At 44.0% G+C, this 16,128-nt stretch overlaps 1 protein-coding gene across 1 annotated transcript in view; it reads right to left on the reverse strand.

Annotated features, from left to right (window-relative positions):
- Positions 1-16,128, reverse strand: part of LOC146182727 (organic cation transporter protein-like) — a 96,950-nt gene that overhangs the window by 31,009 nt on the left and 49,813 nt on the right. The window contains exon 8 of the mRNA XM_084608257.1: positions 13,188-13,369. Within this exon, the coding sequence (XP_084464383.1) occupies positions 13,188-13,369 (182 nt within the window). The remainder of the gene's footprint in view (positions 1-13,187; positions 13,370-16,128) is intronic.

Here is a 16,128-nt window from a genome sequence, read left to right on the forward strand (position 1 = left end):
TCGCACGCTCAGTGCATAAAAGTGAATTCTGTCTAGAACGGCAGTAAACTTTGATGCATTCATCGAAACTCTGATTGTGTTCGATGCAACGCTCAGTCACCCGCGGCCAAAGCTTTTGCTTCACATTGAGATTAGCGACGTTTAACTCCTCGAATTTTTTACATTCTGCGAAATAGGAGTACCTTATTACATTTAGACAGCACGTATTGCCGAAAATTGCCCAAGCATGTCATTTCATTTATAACACGCGCGTCCATGAAACGAAACGCGTCGCGGCGTACATGGTGCTCTGCACTTATTTCCATGCACAAACTGTACTGCATGGCAAACACCCGGTCGTATCCGTTAAGATGCGTCAGCTTTCACAAATGAAGCTCGCCATTTAAGTTTCGTGATGTAACTCTCTCATTTACCTGTGGATACGCATCCATTGCGAGAGCAATAAATCTGCACCGAACGAGGTATATAGATGACATGAGTTGAAATGGGCTCGCGTTTTATGGAAATCGTGAGCAGCGAACAGTCTGTAGACATCTCGAGGTGTGATTTCAGTTTTAATAGTAATTCAAGCTCCATTCAGCTTAGAATTTGTGCCGAAATTCGAAATGCTTTATGATGACGGTACTTTCAGATTTAGCTCGCTCGTGAATGTTTACACGCGCTAACTTCGTGTGCTTCTTGTACTTCCTCTTTCAACCTTTTGTTTCTGGTAAATCCGATGGCGTTTTTACCCCTTCAGTGACCGGGCTTGTAATTGCAAGAAATTTGAGCATTGCACTGGAAGTGGGGCAAGCAAATGTCTGCCAGTCCTTGATTTTCTTCTACCGTTCTGTTTTCAAGTGAGGCAATTGAAACCTTCTGTGGGAGCACGAAAAAATACAGCTTGAACCACATCCTTGAAAATGCACGTGTGCTCCTCCGCACACACCTTGGCTGGACGTAACCACCAGCGAAATGATCAAGTATTGCTCTGGTAATTTACATAGGCACCGTACGAATGCCCTGACTAAATATCTACTTGAGTATGTCAAGTACATACAGTGGTGTGCTCACTTCAGGAATCTCGTCTTGAATCCGGCTTCATCGCTTTGCTTAATTGCTCTACTTCAAGTTGCAGACTCAGTTGACGCTTGTCAGAACTCCCAAGAGAAAGTCCGGAACGTCGGGTGGTTGATCGACACAAGAACGAAGAGTCAGCGAACCTTACCTAGCCGCAATGAGACAAATGCTTACCAAACACACGCTGCGCTTTTTGCATAGCAAGACCGTGCAAAAAAAGAATGTTTGTTCGACATTCGTAAGTTTCATACTTGGGCCACGGCCGCTCGATGGGAACGCACTGGGTGTGGCCTGCTGCGTCGCGCCGCCGTGAATGGGCAAGCGCGTCCTTGGAGAGTTTACAGTTGCGCCCGCTATTTCCGCTGAGGGCGCCACGGTTCGGGGACACGTCACTGCCGGGGTCGCCGGCTCTGAGCGCGCGGTTTGCTTCCTTTCTGGGCGCGTTCGTCTCGCGTCTGCGTGGTAAACGCAAACTTTATTGTGTGCGCGTGTGCAAGCGCGTTAACGTTGAGACGGGATGCGTTTGTTTTTAAGGCGAAAGCCGTTCTAGGCTCATGGAGCGAATATCTGTGCGCAAAAGCTGTGCCTGTAATCTGTGCGTCGCATCTGTGCACTGGTGTGACAGTCGCAAAAGTGGACGTGCAAGGAGGGAGATTAAGAATGAAAATGATTGATGGTGATAGGTAATCAATAAAAGTTGTAAATAGACATTGATAAAGGTAATGACTAATGCTAATGACTAATAATGGTTAATAATGACTAAAATGATTTGTAATGACCAGTATATCAAACTACGACATGTAATGACCGCAATTGATTAGAAATGAGTAAAAGTGCATAGCGATGTGTGGTAATGACTATAATAGCTAGGCATGACTCATCATTACTGTTAATGACTAAGAAATGACCAATATGTGAAACGACGACATGCAATGACCACTGCTGATTCTAAATGAGTAATCTGCTTAGCTGTGAGTGATAAGGGCTGCAATCCCTTACAAAAATGAGTTTTGAAACTCTATTGTTGGACTATTGACCGCCTTTTGAATTTACTGAATTTCGATAGACATTCAACCCCAGCTGAATGCAATCTTTACAGGGCCAACAGAATTTTTATTGTGTTCTACCCAATAGACTTTTTGTGCAATTTTTTCTATGTGCTTTTTGTTGTCAGTTTTCAACGTTCACGAACAATTAGCGGGTACTGTTCATGCTGACCCATGTTTTTAAGTACTTTTAGGCACAAATGATAAGAGCATGATGTGACAATTTCGTTATGAATTTTTGGTCTCACTTGTAATCAACTATTGGCCACATTCTGCAAAGGGAAATATAAGAGCAGCATGCAGTTGCGTGCTCGTTCATGTTATATAAAAGTACATATTAACGGTGCACACTTAGCTCAAGCTTCGCAACACAGTGAAAATATGCCCTAAAAGCTTCATGATGGCAAAGCCTCCACTAATAATGCAAATACATCGTTGAATGTCAATCAGAATCCGTAATGGACCAGCTTCTGTATGTCGCAGAAGGTAACTTTAGTGGTAGGACATATTTTATATTTATCATAAAACAAGTTCAGTGAGTCATCATACTAACAAACAGGATCCTAGATTGAACCTACCATGTAGGGCAGGACAGAGCTTTTTTAAACCAGTTCCAAAGTTCACTATATATATGCTTCAGGGTCTGACATTCTGCCCAAGCATAGGTATTTTTGCCCGTAGCTTATTGCCGCAAAATGAGGTGCAGTCTGTATTGGAATCCTCCACCGCTCTATGTCTTTGGAGAGTTTTACTGTATTTTTGTCTTTTCTTTCCTTTCTTAAAGTGGACACCATGCTAAAATGAAGTCACTTTAAACATTGAGGGGTTCTAATAATCACCGATTGATCCCACGGATACTATAGAGTTAACACGCATAGCAAAAACATTCGCGTATGAAAAAAAAAAGAAGAAAAAAACAAGATTGCATGCGTCTTCTAACGGCGACTCTTCTTTTCAAGGAAGCTTTCGGCCGCCGCCTTGCTTCTGTCCGCATCCCACTTCCCCCGTGCCCCGCGAACGGCGCCAGCATGTCCGGAGAGGTCGAGGGTCGCTTCCTGTCGGCTGGGGGGAAAAAAGGGGGGAGGGAGGAGGGGTTGCTCCCGCTTGGTGTCCGCTCTCTGCCTTTTCCGTGGTTTGTTTTCACGGAGATGACCTTGGCTTCAGCAGTCGCGCAGCGGGGGTGGCGGCTTTTCACCGAAGCTGTTCTTCTGCGCCCCGTTTTCTTTGCACGCAGACGCGGGTACGCTGAGTGCGGCGATGTGCCAGTTCAGTTGGCGTTTTCCCGCCACCGTGGTCGCATCTTGCACTGTGAACGAAGCACCGTATGTAGGTTTTTCGCTGGTGATTATCACGAAGATCGTTTTGTTCAAATTGGAGCGCGATCGTACGAATTTAAGTCTTCGGAGGACTCCGCTCTTGGGCGGCAGCTCTGCGCAAGGAGGACGTGTTTAAGAAGTTCAACAGTCGCAGGCGTTTTGGATTCTAAGCGAAAAGCCGGCGCGGGCGGAGGGAGCGTCTGTACTTTGGTGAGTGTTTTACTTTTTCCTATTCGTGTTTGTGCCAGTCTTGTACAGTGTGTGTTACAAGGTGAAGCCCGCATGTAAATATTTCTAGCAGACAAACCAGCCTCGTCGGAAAAAAAAGGAGGGGGAGAGAGAGAGAACGAGGCTAGTCTATACGCGGACGCTGGGGCCGATGGAACGCCAGCTGGAATGGCGACATTTTCTTTCTTTTTTTTAACCGGTGACCGTTTTTGACGGATTGTTCGGCACAGTGCTGTACTCTTTCGATACGCTACTCGCGCTGAGACGGACACATTATCGGGATCATAATATGCCTCTGTCACACATTGTGGATTATTGAATCTGTGCAGCTCCGCCATTTTTGCAGTGTTTGTTTTTGTTTCCACTCATTTTAGTGCCTATAGTTGGTAATTTTGCTTCAAGTTTTCTGGGTAGTAATGCTTGTGACCTGCGCTTTGCTATTTATATTCACAATGGGATCTTTGACGGCAGCATATATTGTTTATCAGGGAGAAATGAACGATGTGGTAGTGCTGCCGAGCTGTGGAGGCGGCGGTCGATGCCGTCTAAGCAGTGAAAGACAGTGACAACTCATTTTAGACAAGAAATTTCTTGAGCTATGACGTGGAGCAGCGCACAAATGGCTTTGCTCTATTTTTAGGTTAGTATATACCGCAGCTTAATTATGATTTATATTGTTTATTTCAGCATCACATGCGAGGAGTTCCCGGACGTAGCAGCGTTTTACGCAAAGAACAGCCTGGCGTCATACCTTGCACATGAATTGAAATAAAGCAAATAAACAACCCAGCTCATGTTATGGGTTCACCAAAGATGCATATTTTTTCTTTCTCATTAACGCGCATTTTTTATTTTGTGTTCCCTTTCCGCTGCGGATTAACAGAAAATGCTGCGTGATCAACGGTTACCCAGGAGCAGGCACGAGGTGGTTTACATTAATGCAAAAGTAGCACAGCACATATCCTTGCTGCAGTCAGTCAACACATTCTATGTTCTGCTCGACCAATCAACAGTTTAGTCAGTTTAGTGTAGGTTAATGAGCGAGTAAGTATAATGGGGCTTAAAAGATCAAGATCTGTTTTGTTCTTTTATGCCTCACTATGCTTATCAATAACCAGCACTGTTCAGACAGGATTGTTGATTGGTCGGGCAGAACATAGAATGTGGTGACTTATCGCAGCTAGGAGATGTACTGTACTACTTTTGCATTAATGAAAAGCACCCCGTGTCTGCTCCTGGCAAACCGATGGTCGTGTACTCTTTTCTGTTGTTCAGGAGTGGAAAGGTAGCAGAAAATCAAAAAGCGTCACTTGCGGAGTTTCTGAAGCATTTGAGCCTGAAATCAACAGAATTTCAGTTGCGCGAATTCCAAAAGCGCCCTTAAGAAACACATGGGCCACTATTTCATAAGCGCTCAACAAGAGGTCAACACTGCATCATCCAAGATGTTGTCGATTATCGACAGACTTTCAACAGCGTGTATTGACACAACGCTTTCGAATTTCTATAGAAACCCTACATGCATTTTTGTAAGGGATGACTACGCAGGCAGACTCACCATGACCGGGAAACGTTCAATATATCAAACGCCGACTTGAAATGATGAACTGTGGCAAACAATGAGAGGAAAATGATAGGAGAAGGGTAGGCTTTCGCCGTCCTCCGCTATGAAGAGACATCTAAGAGACCCTCTAATTTTGTCAGATGAGCTCGCTTCAGGCAAAGACAGCAGCGAGGAGTGGAAATGCACTCGGTTCCTCTGAAATGAAAGCGGCGCTGAGGTTAAAAAGTCCAGATGCTGAAGCAAAATGCCCTATCAGCTGCCATAGAATTTGCTACAAGGGACAGCAGATTGGACTTGTTGGTGATTAATTGTAGGTTAACCGTGCAAACAACGTGACGGGAACACAGGAGAAGACGGCACAACCGTGCTAGTTGTGTCGTCCTCTTTTCCTGTGTTCCCGTCATGTTGTTTAACCTATTTAGTTACCAGGGAGCTGGCCAGTGAACTGGGACTTTTAACAATGTTTTGTTAAGCAGATGTACACGATGAGGTAGCATCAGAAGCTTTTCTCGCAGGTTACGTTGCGAGGACATATGAGAAAAAGCTACGAATGTTTTTTTTTTATATAAGCATGCAATTTGTTCTAAATTTTGCCGCGCTAGTCTGAGTGGCCTTGCAAGCAAAGTAGCCTGTGTATACAACGTTTGTTTATACTCTTGAGACTGTCTGAGCCGATGCGATAAAATGAAAAGCCACGTTCGACAGAAAATCCGGCGCCCGCTCTGTCGGCAGAAATTCGGAAGAAACCTCTCTGGTAAGAGGCACTTTAGTTGGTGATATGGCCATACACCTTTGGCGTAATGAGAACACATGACATGTTCAATGTGGCAGGAGCTGCCAAACCAGAGAGAGTCAAAAAGATGTAAGAGTGAAATGGGAATTACTGAAAGCGGGACCCTTAGATCCCAAGTCAGGCACACTATACTCCTATAGGGCACGTTCGTACGGCTTCGGTAAAGAGGGGCTTTATATAGCTATGTGTAAGGTGCTATATCATATAATGCGGTGGCTTAAGACTGCATTATAATGATATGCGACAGAGGCGGCAATTACAGGATACGGTGAATAAACAGGTAGCAAAGTGCGGGCACTCTAACGAGGCTCCTTAAGGAAACTTAAGAACCCCAAGTTTTGTTTATCACTACCAGATTGTTGCTTATTTTATGCGATATTTAGTAATCGTTTTGAGGCGACAAGTCAGTCGTGCAAGAGCCTGTTGCAGGAAATATGAGCCAACTGGACCAGTTACAGGTTAATCAATACCAAGGACAATGGAGACTTGATGTACCCCGCAAAGGAAGTAATCAAGCTTTGTCTGCTTACGAGCACCTTCATTAACAGGATGATGAAGTCTGAAGAGGTCCCGCGAAGAAGCAAGCTGTGTAAACATTTGATTTCATCATTGTTTTCTCAATGTACACAGTACCTGCAGCTAATCTATAAAAACAATGATCGTGCCCATGCTAAGGCGATATGCAGGATATCGTTAAGTTGCTGCCTCTACTAATAGCGAGCTGGGCTGGAAATGTCAGTTCAGTTCAGTTCAGTTTATTACCTTAAGGACCCCCTTGGGGATATTACATAAGGGGTGGATTATACAAAAAAAAAATAAGTACAATGGTTGCCATGTGGGTTGAACATACAATATGATCTGTTTGTGCTTTGGAAAAGTTGGATGGGCAGGTAATAGTGGCGATGCTGTGGGAAAGGCCGTTCCGATCTAATGCTGCTCGGGGGAAGAAGGAGGCAGCGAACGTGGTCGTATGGGTCCGAGGCCGGGCAACTTGAAGAATGTGACCAATGCGATGCGATATGCGAGCTGGTGATGTGATATAGCCTGCGTAACTGTGGGTGCTGTAAAAGAACTTATGAAACAGGTTTAGGCTGGCAATGCGGCGACGAATAACAAGGGTTGATAAGGCGGATTCTGCTTTTAAAGACGACACGCTGACTTGGTATGAATAGGTATTGTGGATGAATCTAGTGGCACGGTTCTGGACGTATTCAAGGGCATTTATGAGGTATATTTCAAGGTATTCATTGTTTCAGGTTTATTGAGGTATGTCAACTCAACAGTGGAGCGATGTTTATGGCTATGGCATAAACCTCTCTCAAGAAAGCTTTTCCGTCTGCAATTGGTAATTTTCTTCCTTTTTTGTGTGACCATTAAATAAGCGTACTCGGCTGCTCGCTGAATCTCGGCTGCAGTTGCTCTCTGAAGCGTGAACATTCTTGCGATCGCAGCTAAGAGTTTCACAACAGGAACACTCGATGCGCGTTCTTCCATTGAAAATTACTAACCAGAAAAAAATGTATTGGTTTGCGAGCAGCCAATAAAAATAGTAATAAAAACCTTCGGCGCATATACGTAGCACCTTGAGGCAGACCGGCTCTATCTAGCGCGCTTACTTTGTTCGGTCATGCGAAATGCGGGAAGCCATGACGGAAAGCGTTCTGGCGTATAAAGTTTAAGGTCTCCAACTGAGTCGAAGATCCCATGTTATCATCTAGATTTAACCTAATAAACCTCTTCATATTTCCACCGTAGCATTTGTCAGAATAGAAAGGTTGGTTACATGTCGCATTTTCACAGAGGTTGCTCATACTAGGACATTTTTTTATTGGATAGCGCTGGCAGCTTAGAACAGGTTGACATCAATTTGTGTATAAAAGGTCTATGCAGGAATGAGTAAATGGTATGAAAATGACACACGGAATTCGCGACATAGTTAAGTGGTTATGCATTAGGCTACCACGGCAGCTGAAGAGCTTCCAATTATTCACAGCCGGGTCACATTTTCATGTGACAAACAACTGGATCCGAATGCAACATCACGGTAATGCGAGCTATCCAATCGGGTGGCCTTGAACCACCGTCACTATAAGTGTTTCGGGGTACACTTCAGTATACATCCTTGCCGAGCAAGCGCTAAGTGCTGACATGGTCACACTAGACGCGACAGTATATACTAATTCGTGTTGACAAATTGTGTGAAGCGTAGCTTTATATCCTTGAAATAAAAGGCTTCTACCACGCCGACGCCTCCCTCAAAGCGCAGCCAGGCGCAGCTCTCTGCGCGCGGCTGTCCCCGAACGGTGGCGCCGCGGCGGTGGCGACTGGAAGTAGACGCCTCCCGCTGGTTTCGGGCGACGTAGCAGGCCGCACCTAGTGCGCTTCCATCCAGCGGCCGTGCTTGGGCACACGAGGCGTCAGTGAAGCCCCTTGTGGAGGAACTTGGATGGTTCAATTGGTGATGAAGAACCCCAGCTGAGGATGCTCACAGATACACTAGCTATATCGTCACATGCAGAAAAGAGGCATTGTGCGTGACTTTGACTGTTCTGAGCATTTTATTATCATTTATAACTATTATATTCGCAGTTTTTCAACTTTTGTTTCTATTTTACATCCGATATTCACGCGGGAAACGTCTTTTTCACATTATAGAAAAGAAATGCGTAGGAGTAGAATCATTGCTTGTATATAATGAAAGTAATACAATTACATTTTGCATATATTTTACAATATAGTTGTTTAAGCGCAGATTTGAATAAATGCGCATTTTTTAAAACACCTTAAGGAATTTCCTGGTCTTTTTTAACTACACCGAAAGAGTTAAGAGTAGACGACATAGCGCCTTTAACACCCTATGTTCATTTAGGGAATTATTGCCATTAATAGACTGGACTAGGCTATGGAAAAGCGTTAAGCTAGTTTGTTTGTGGTCGTTTTTGTCAAAAAGAAGGCCACTATCTGTCCAATTCCTGGGCGGAAATCTACAGTTACAATAAACGACATATATTAAATGGTAGATATCTAGTGAGTTCTAATCGCAGTCGCAACCTATCCCTCAGCTCGCTAGCTGAACGATGCTAAATAGGACACCAAAATTGCGTCACCACTATTCAACGCTGTACACAACGCAAGTGCGTAGAAATTATATTACAAATTCATGCGCAGAAGCAAACTGTGCCACTTCTCTGTGGCCGCCGAAACTACCCCACGGTGGTTGGAAGGAAATTCGGTGTGCAAAAAAGAGGGTAGCCGCGTCTTACCTGTCGCTCATCCAGGTGAAAGTGAGAGGAAGCGGGAGTTGAACGAGATGGAAAACAAGGATCGCTTGACACGACCGAGGAGCTTGAGTGACATGCCTTGTTGACACCTGTTAGCTCGAAGAGTTGAGGAGCTCGTTCACAGAAATTTTTGCGCTTCCGCCATTCGACGTCTTTAAAATTAATATACGAGCTTCTGGAAGTTAGATGAACGGGTCTGGTATGGCTCCAAATTAAGTAAAACTTGGCGAGAAGGTTCTTGTAATGGCGGTGTCTACCCTTTTTGCCATACTTCAGCGTATTTGAGATTATGGGGTAGAACGTCCCAAAGCGACTCAGGCTACGAGAGACCCTGAGCGTATTTCATATTTCTGTTTCTGCACTGCTGCTGCCTCTTATTTCATACTGATTTGCTCAATATGTCTAGTTGTTCTAAGTGTGCTAAACGAGGCCCTTGATATTACAATAATAACACTGATACAAAGTGTTACATATTTAGAACCAACCTAATTAACAAAGTAAAATTTTGTCATCTTCTGTTGTCAGCAATACAAAGGAAGAAATAGTTGATTTTCAGACAAGTGTAACTTTTAAAAAGACACAAGTGAATCCATGAAACAGAGCAAGGGATGCTTAAATGTTCCAATGCAGCCTTGTGTGAACGAATCACGAACCCTAAAAGACGTGTTCTGGAACCTCCCCAGTGATGGCGATAAAATAACTTTGAAATTAAAGACTTTGCTTGCACTCAAGGGGAGCCTGTACTTTCCTCGTTCAAACCATCGGCGAGGAAATAATTGCTCTGTGTCTGAGGGCGCATATATATATATATATATATATATACGATGAACAAAACCCACGAGCTCGAGGCTATCAATTAGCCTCCGGCAGAGCCTGTCGTCTAGATACTGCACCTCGAAATCATCAAATATAATAGCAGGATCGCTAACACACGCACATGTCTTATTCTTAATAACATCGGCCTCGCACACGTCTCGTGTACGACGGTCCTTATGCCTGTATGAAATATCTGTCTAATCTAGAAGCGGAAGGCACTTCTTTTTTGTTTCGTTTTTACAGGTCCTGCAGTGTTTGCGACATGGTAATACTTATTGGAAGACAGATTATTGAAATACTTCCTAACCAAATATTAATACACCTTCCCGTCTGACCGACATAAGAACACCCGCAGGAAAAGAGAAATTCACAAACCACACCACACACACAGGCAGCCTAACGCTACCTTTGATTCACACGGCAAATAAAGGGTTACGTGTAAAATAAAAAACCGCAGGTCACGTTATGTGATTTCGAAGGAATGTCTGGATGGCGCTAACGCTGTAAGACAGCTGTCCCTGCATGTCTGGCTGTAAACAGTTGTAAGTAGCACGCAATCTACGAATCCCGCTTCACGAGAGCAACCGAAAGTTGGAGGGGAAAAAATCTTCGCCCGCATGAGAAGGTGCCGCCAAATGCTGCTTCATCATACCTGCTGCTTCGTATTACGAGCCTTAATTTGAGCAATGCCATGTTGTTCATTGATTCCCTATCTTCACACTGTACATCACTTTGCTAATTACCACTTGCAGAAAATGTTATTTCCTCCTTTTTTTTTAATCATTTGTGAGTTTTGCTTCTGATTGTAAATAAAACATGGCTCTAGTTTTTGTCGCTGCCTGCAATCCGATTCCAATATACGAAAAAGAAAATATTGAGCAATAATTTTTCCCAAATCCACAGCTGCAAAGGCGCTTTCGAATGTGTGGCAAATATCTGCTGTTTATGCATAGGATTACAACTCTAGTATGTTTAGTTTTTCACCCTGACCCAATATCTGGAAAAATCTAGCAAATTTGACCTTCATAATTTAGAAAAATTGGTTTTTAAATGTTGACAAAATAGATTTCAACCTAATAAAGATCCTAAACGGAGGATGGCTGCCATGCTGGCTCAATAGTCAGCGCGATTGACTAGGGAGCCCAGGTGAATCCTACTCTAGCGGCCACGTTTAAATGTAGACCCAAAAAACGTATAAATATCTTGAAGTTGTGGTGCACGTTTACGGACCCTCACAGATGTTTAAGAAAACCTCAAGAGCATCTTCAGAGAAAGACTCCGAGGAAGCAGGAATAAGATGTTTTCAAGTGAGGTATGTTTTCCTTTATATCAAACGCGCCCCTATTCTGATGATGATATTAAGCGATTTAAATGCGGAAATGCATAACTTTATATTTCCACCTTGCATTTTCCGACCAACCGCCCATTAGCGATGATAGTAATTTTAAAAGGCCTGATGTCTTTGCAGCGTGGAGAAAGGAGTGTGGTCAAGGAAATTCAATTTCAATAAAAGTCTAAAATAGGTTCCTCGCAGCGCACTTGTACGCCCCTAGCGATTGGTGCGGCGATGCGGGCATGTACCCCAGATAACTGACTACAGCAAAATCATGCACACCGAAAAGGACACCTCGCTCATGTGATCGTTAGAGCGCAATTAGAGCGATGCTAGCAGTAGGGCTGCTAAACACTGGGGCGAAGTTTGTTGTCAGGTAAGCACAAAGAGAAGGACATAATAGCAGCAATTTTAGTGCAAACATACGCACAAGACACAACGGGAGCTATCAGTTAAATTAAGGAAACCGACAAAAACTTGAGGAGGCTTTACATGCGCCATAAGAGTACGTCACTGCATTGCTCATGCAAACACTACTACGCTGCACAAGCGCCAATGCACTCTGCATTCGCTCAAATGAACCAAAGGACATTTGTTGTTTGTGCTCTCTCGGCATGCTGGGGGCCTGGTTCGATTCTCAACAACTAAAATTGACCCCTTTATAAATGCTAAAGCTTTACTTGCCTCATAGGTGACGCGAGCAGGAGTAGCCAGAAAGTAGGACAGACGCTGACATCGCACAGCACACGGACGTGTTCCGTGTTTTGGTGGAGGCGAAACGTAAAAGGCGTCAATATGCTTTCTGATCTCAGTTCCTGTACATACTTCCTGCTCAAGCTGACTCAATGTGCCCAAATTCGTAGACTGCACCCAATTACTCGTGGTTGCGCCGCAACTAGTCCACTGCGCCATCCACCCAACTGAGAGTGCATTTATCGTGTACTGTAAATGGTTTGGTTTTGTTTATGGTGGCAATGTCCCAAAGCGAGTAAAGCTATAAGAGACGCCATAGCTTTAGTCCACGGAAATTTCGGTTACCTGAATTTTTTTGGCATGCACTGAGAGCATAGAGGCGTCTTACGTTTTGTCTCCACCGAAAAAGACCGCCGCTACCGGGATTCGATTCTAGTTCCTTTTGTACAGCACTGAGCGCCCTAACCACTGCGCCCCCACGGAAGGGTGTACTATAAATGGAAGGTCACAAACCCCTCACTTCCATGTCGTGTCTACTTGGCCTTTAATAATACGTACCCCTAACGGCGCTGCTCCAGAAAAAATTCTCCCAGAAGCGTAGCCGACTGTCACTGACTATCATAGCCTACGTGCTGTTGATACGGCAGCACGTTGCGGAGCAAGTTTCTAAAAAAAAATGAAAGTTCCGCAGCTTTGGTAAAACAACAGATCTGGCGAAATCTACATCATGATGCTTCAGAGTATCTCTGGATGGTATGTTTCTTTTTCGAGCGTTCAGGGATTTATTGTGCATACCAGCAAATTGGTGTCACTAACTTCATCGGTAATTTTGAGGACTGATCAAGAGAATTTCCTGCAGAAGAAAATTTGTAATTAGCAATCAGTAGAGGTTCTACTGCAAGCTTGGGAATGAGATGGCAGGTTGAAAACGCTGTGATCGCTTCATAGACTAAGAGGTAATGGGACTGTTGAACCCAAGCTTACGTTTGCTGCTAATGCCTCATCATCCAGCTTTCGCTCACATTACCCAACGTCTACAAACCAAGCAGTGCACTCACCAACTCTTTCGTGAAGGGCGCCAGAATTGCGCCAATGCGGCTAGTCGTGACCGTCCATCCTGAGGCCAGCGTCCGGATCTGGGTGGGATAGAGCTCCGAAATCTGGATGAAGTTTACGGAGCTGGCGCAGGAGCTGAACAGTTTAGTCATCAGCATGAAGCAGAGCTGCACCCACCAGATACCTGCACACAAGTAGAAGGACTCAGGGTTGTTGCATTCGAAACTTAGAGGCTGAGACCGAGAGCAAGGGTAATATTTATGTTCATCTGGCATGGTTTTGAAGAGAGGTTGAGATTTACTGCTATGAAATCCTAGCTTCACGTCCGGAAATATCACTGCAATTGTTTTCTAGACAACTTGCATTTAGACGTGTGACTGAGCTGTGTACTCCCCATATATGGAACAACGTCCGGCAATTCTCTTGTAAGGATTTCCCTTCTTCATCGTTTTTTTCTCGCTGTAACGATTGACGATATATAGCTCTCTAATTGAAGAGAGTAATCATTCTCGTGAGTTATGCCTCGTTTGCGTAATTCCGCAAATCTCACCTTTATATTAAGGTGCACGGACACAGCGTTCGCAGCCAACGCTGTAGATACCAAGAAATACTAAATACAAGAAAAGATACGAAATACCAAGAAATAGTTCGCCCTGATGTCGCCTTAAAGCGTACACGGCAAACGGGCGCGAGAGCGCAGAGCTAGCATCTTGGATATCCGATGTGGCGTACGGTCCCTACTAGGCAGCACCAAACACCCTAAAATGCCACTCACGTCAGAACTGTGAAATGAGTGCATGGCGCAGCATACTCTGCGCCTGCTCAGCAGCTAAAGTAATGAAGATGTTCCTTTGGACGCCTTTTTTTACAGCATCAAAAAATAGGCACAGAATACCAGGTGTTAAAGCAGAGATTCTGGTAATTCTCTACCGGCACATAGCGGCAGTTCATTTGAACAGGGTGATCATTTCGAAGTGTGATAATATACGATACTAACATTAACACGCATTGTCAGGTCAATATCCCCAGGCAGCACAAAGCATTGGGCCAATGTTGTAAGTACGACGGCAAACAGTGGCCCTACATTGGACCAGCCTAACCAGCATGCTCCCAACATAGGACATGCCAGTCAACACCATGTCCAACAATAGCGCAGATGTGTGTATTTCTAGACGCAATCACTGGAAAATGAAAAGCTGGAAGACTCGCGAGGTTACCATTTTAGTTTTGGGCATTCACACGGTGGTAAAAAAATGACAGCTTTTCGCGCAGAATGCGAGCATGAAGGCCCTATGGCGCACAACATACATATCGGCAATAAACAACAAAAATAGTTTGTTCCGCCTATTAGTTTAGAGTTAGACCATTCCAACCGCGCTAGGCGGTGGCAAAGGAATAAAAAAAAACTGTACAGGAATGAAAATAATGTGCGCTGTCGAGTCATTCGAAAAAACGAATGCAGCCCAGAAACACTGTTTTAATGAGGCAGTTTTCCATGCCCTTTCCAATTCTTTCATTCTAGTAAAATAATTTCGAATACGTTGCTTGCTCACCGAACGTTATCGTCTTTTTGTGCAATCCGCGTTAAGGTGAAGGTGATTGCGAAAAACGTCTGTGTGTTGCCTGATGCCACAGCGCATCAGGACCTCGACGCGCACAAAATTGATTCTCCATCATTCATTGCTGTGTCTGTCACCGTCGATTTGCGAAGTCGAGACAAAACATGAGCGAAGAAATACTGTTACAGCTGGAGAATGATAAGGACGAAGTGGCGCACTCATTTGTGGAAGATTAAGAAAAAGAAGTGCGTCGAACGGGGGGCCCTCGTAGCCTGGCTCCTTGGCTGTTCCTCAATGCATATATCTTTAATCCTCTTTTGTAAATATATTTCTTCATGTTACAAAATTATATGCCAAAATTTAAAAACCTTGAACAATTCACAAATTCCTTAGAATCTTCAGAACTGCGCGGTGCGCTATAATTGGACAAAGGCTTTATCGAAGTGGCCATAATTACTTGCGCAACAAAATTATGCAAGGTGTTTTTAATGGTTTTGAAAGCTGAGGTAGTGTAGAATAGGTGGAAAACGTTTAAACAATGTTAAAACTGTTTTTTTTTTCCCTAAAAACTTTCAATGTTCGCTGTTTTCTCTAAATTAGCGCGATCGTATCTCTGTATCCAAATGTCATAAAAATATGAGTTTTAGCTGTTTGCGGATAATTATGCTGAGAACATATTGTGGAATTATTGCTGCTCTACCATGAACCTTTTCTGAAATAAAGGCCTTCAAATTAGGAAAATTTTCGTTTCCTGGGCCGATCTTGAGAATTTTTATAAAAACACCTACTCATACCCGAAAAGCGAACATTAACTGAATACAAATAAAACCATGTATATATTTAGTCAGATAATTTTCAGCTAGCTAACTTGAACATAATTTGTATAATCTATAACCAAAGTTGGCGTGAATAGAAGAGAAGCTCGGAACTCCGCCTCTTCGACATTATTAATCAGTCATCACGCAACAATATATATTATTTTAAAGTAAATATAAAAGGTCGAACGACCATCCTTTGTTCGATCATAGGTGGCGAACGGAAGGGGAAAGATGACGCGCGCATTTGTCGATGCACCAACTGTATGGATTTACGCAAGAATGTGGACGGTAGATGGGAAGACTTTCTATTTTTTTAGAAAATGTTATGTCCGTGGTTGGCTTGAAGAAACAATGCGTTTGCGAACACACAAAACAAAAGTATTTATTAGAACTCGACTCAAGCGGTTCGCGCTGGCGGCCGCTCATCGGCGCGGTCCGAAGTCACGGCTGGCCGGTGCAAGCAGAAGAGGGCTAGGTAAAGGAGGAATTGAATGTTGAGAGGATCGTTGGTCCTTCGTTCCTACGCGCAGCCCTTGCGAACACAACACCGCGGCGGGAATCGCGCA

Source organism: Amblyomma maculatum, chromosome 7 (assembly GCF_055883805.1).
Source record: "Amblyomma maculatum isolate TAMU_Amacu chromosome 7, ASM5588380v1, whole genome shotgun sequence".
In the NCBI taxonomy this organism is placed as follows: Eukaryota; Metazoa; Arthropoda; class Arachnida; order Ixodida; family Ixodidae; genus Amblyomma; species Amblyomma maculatum.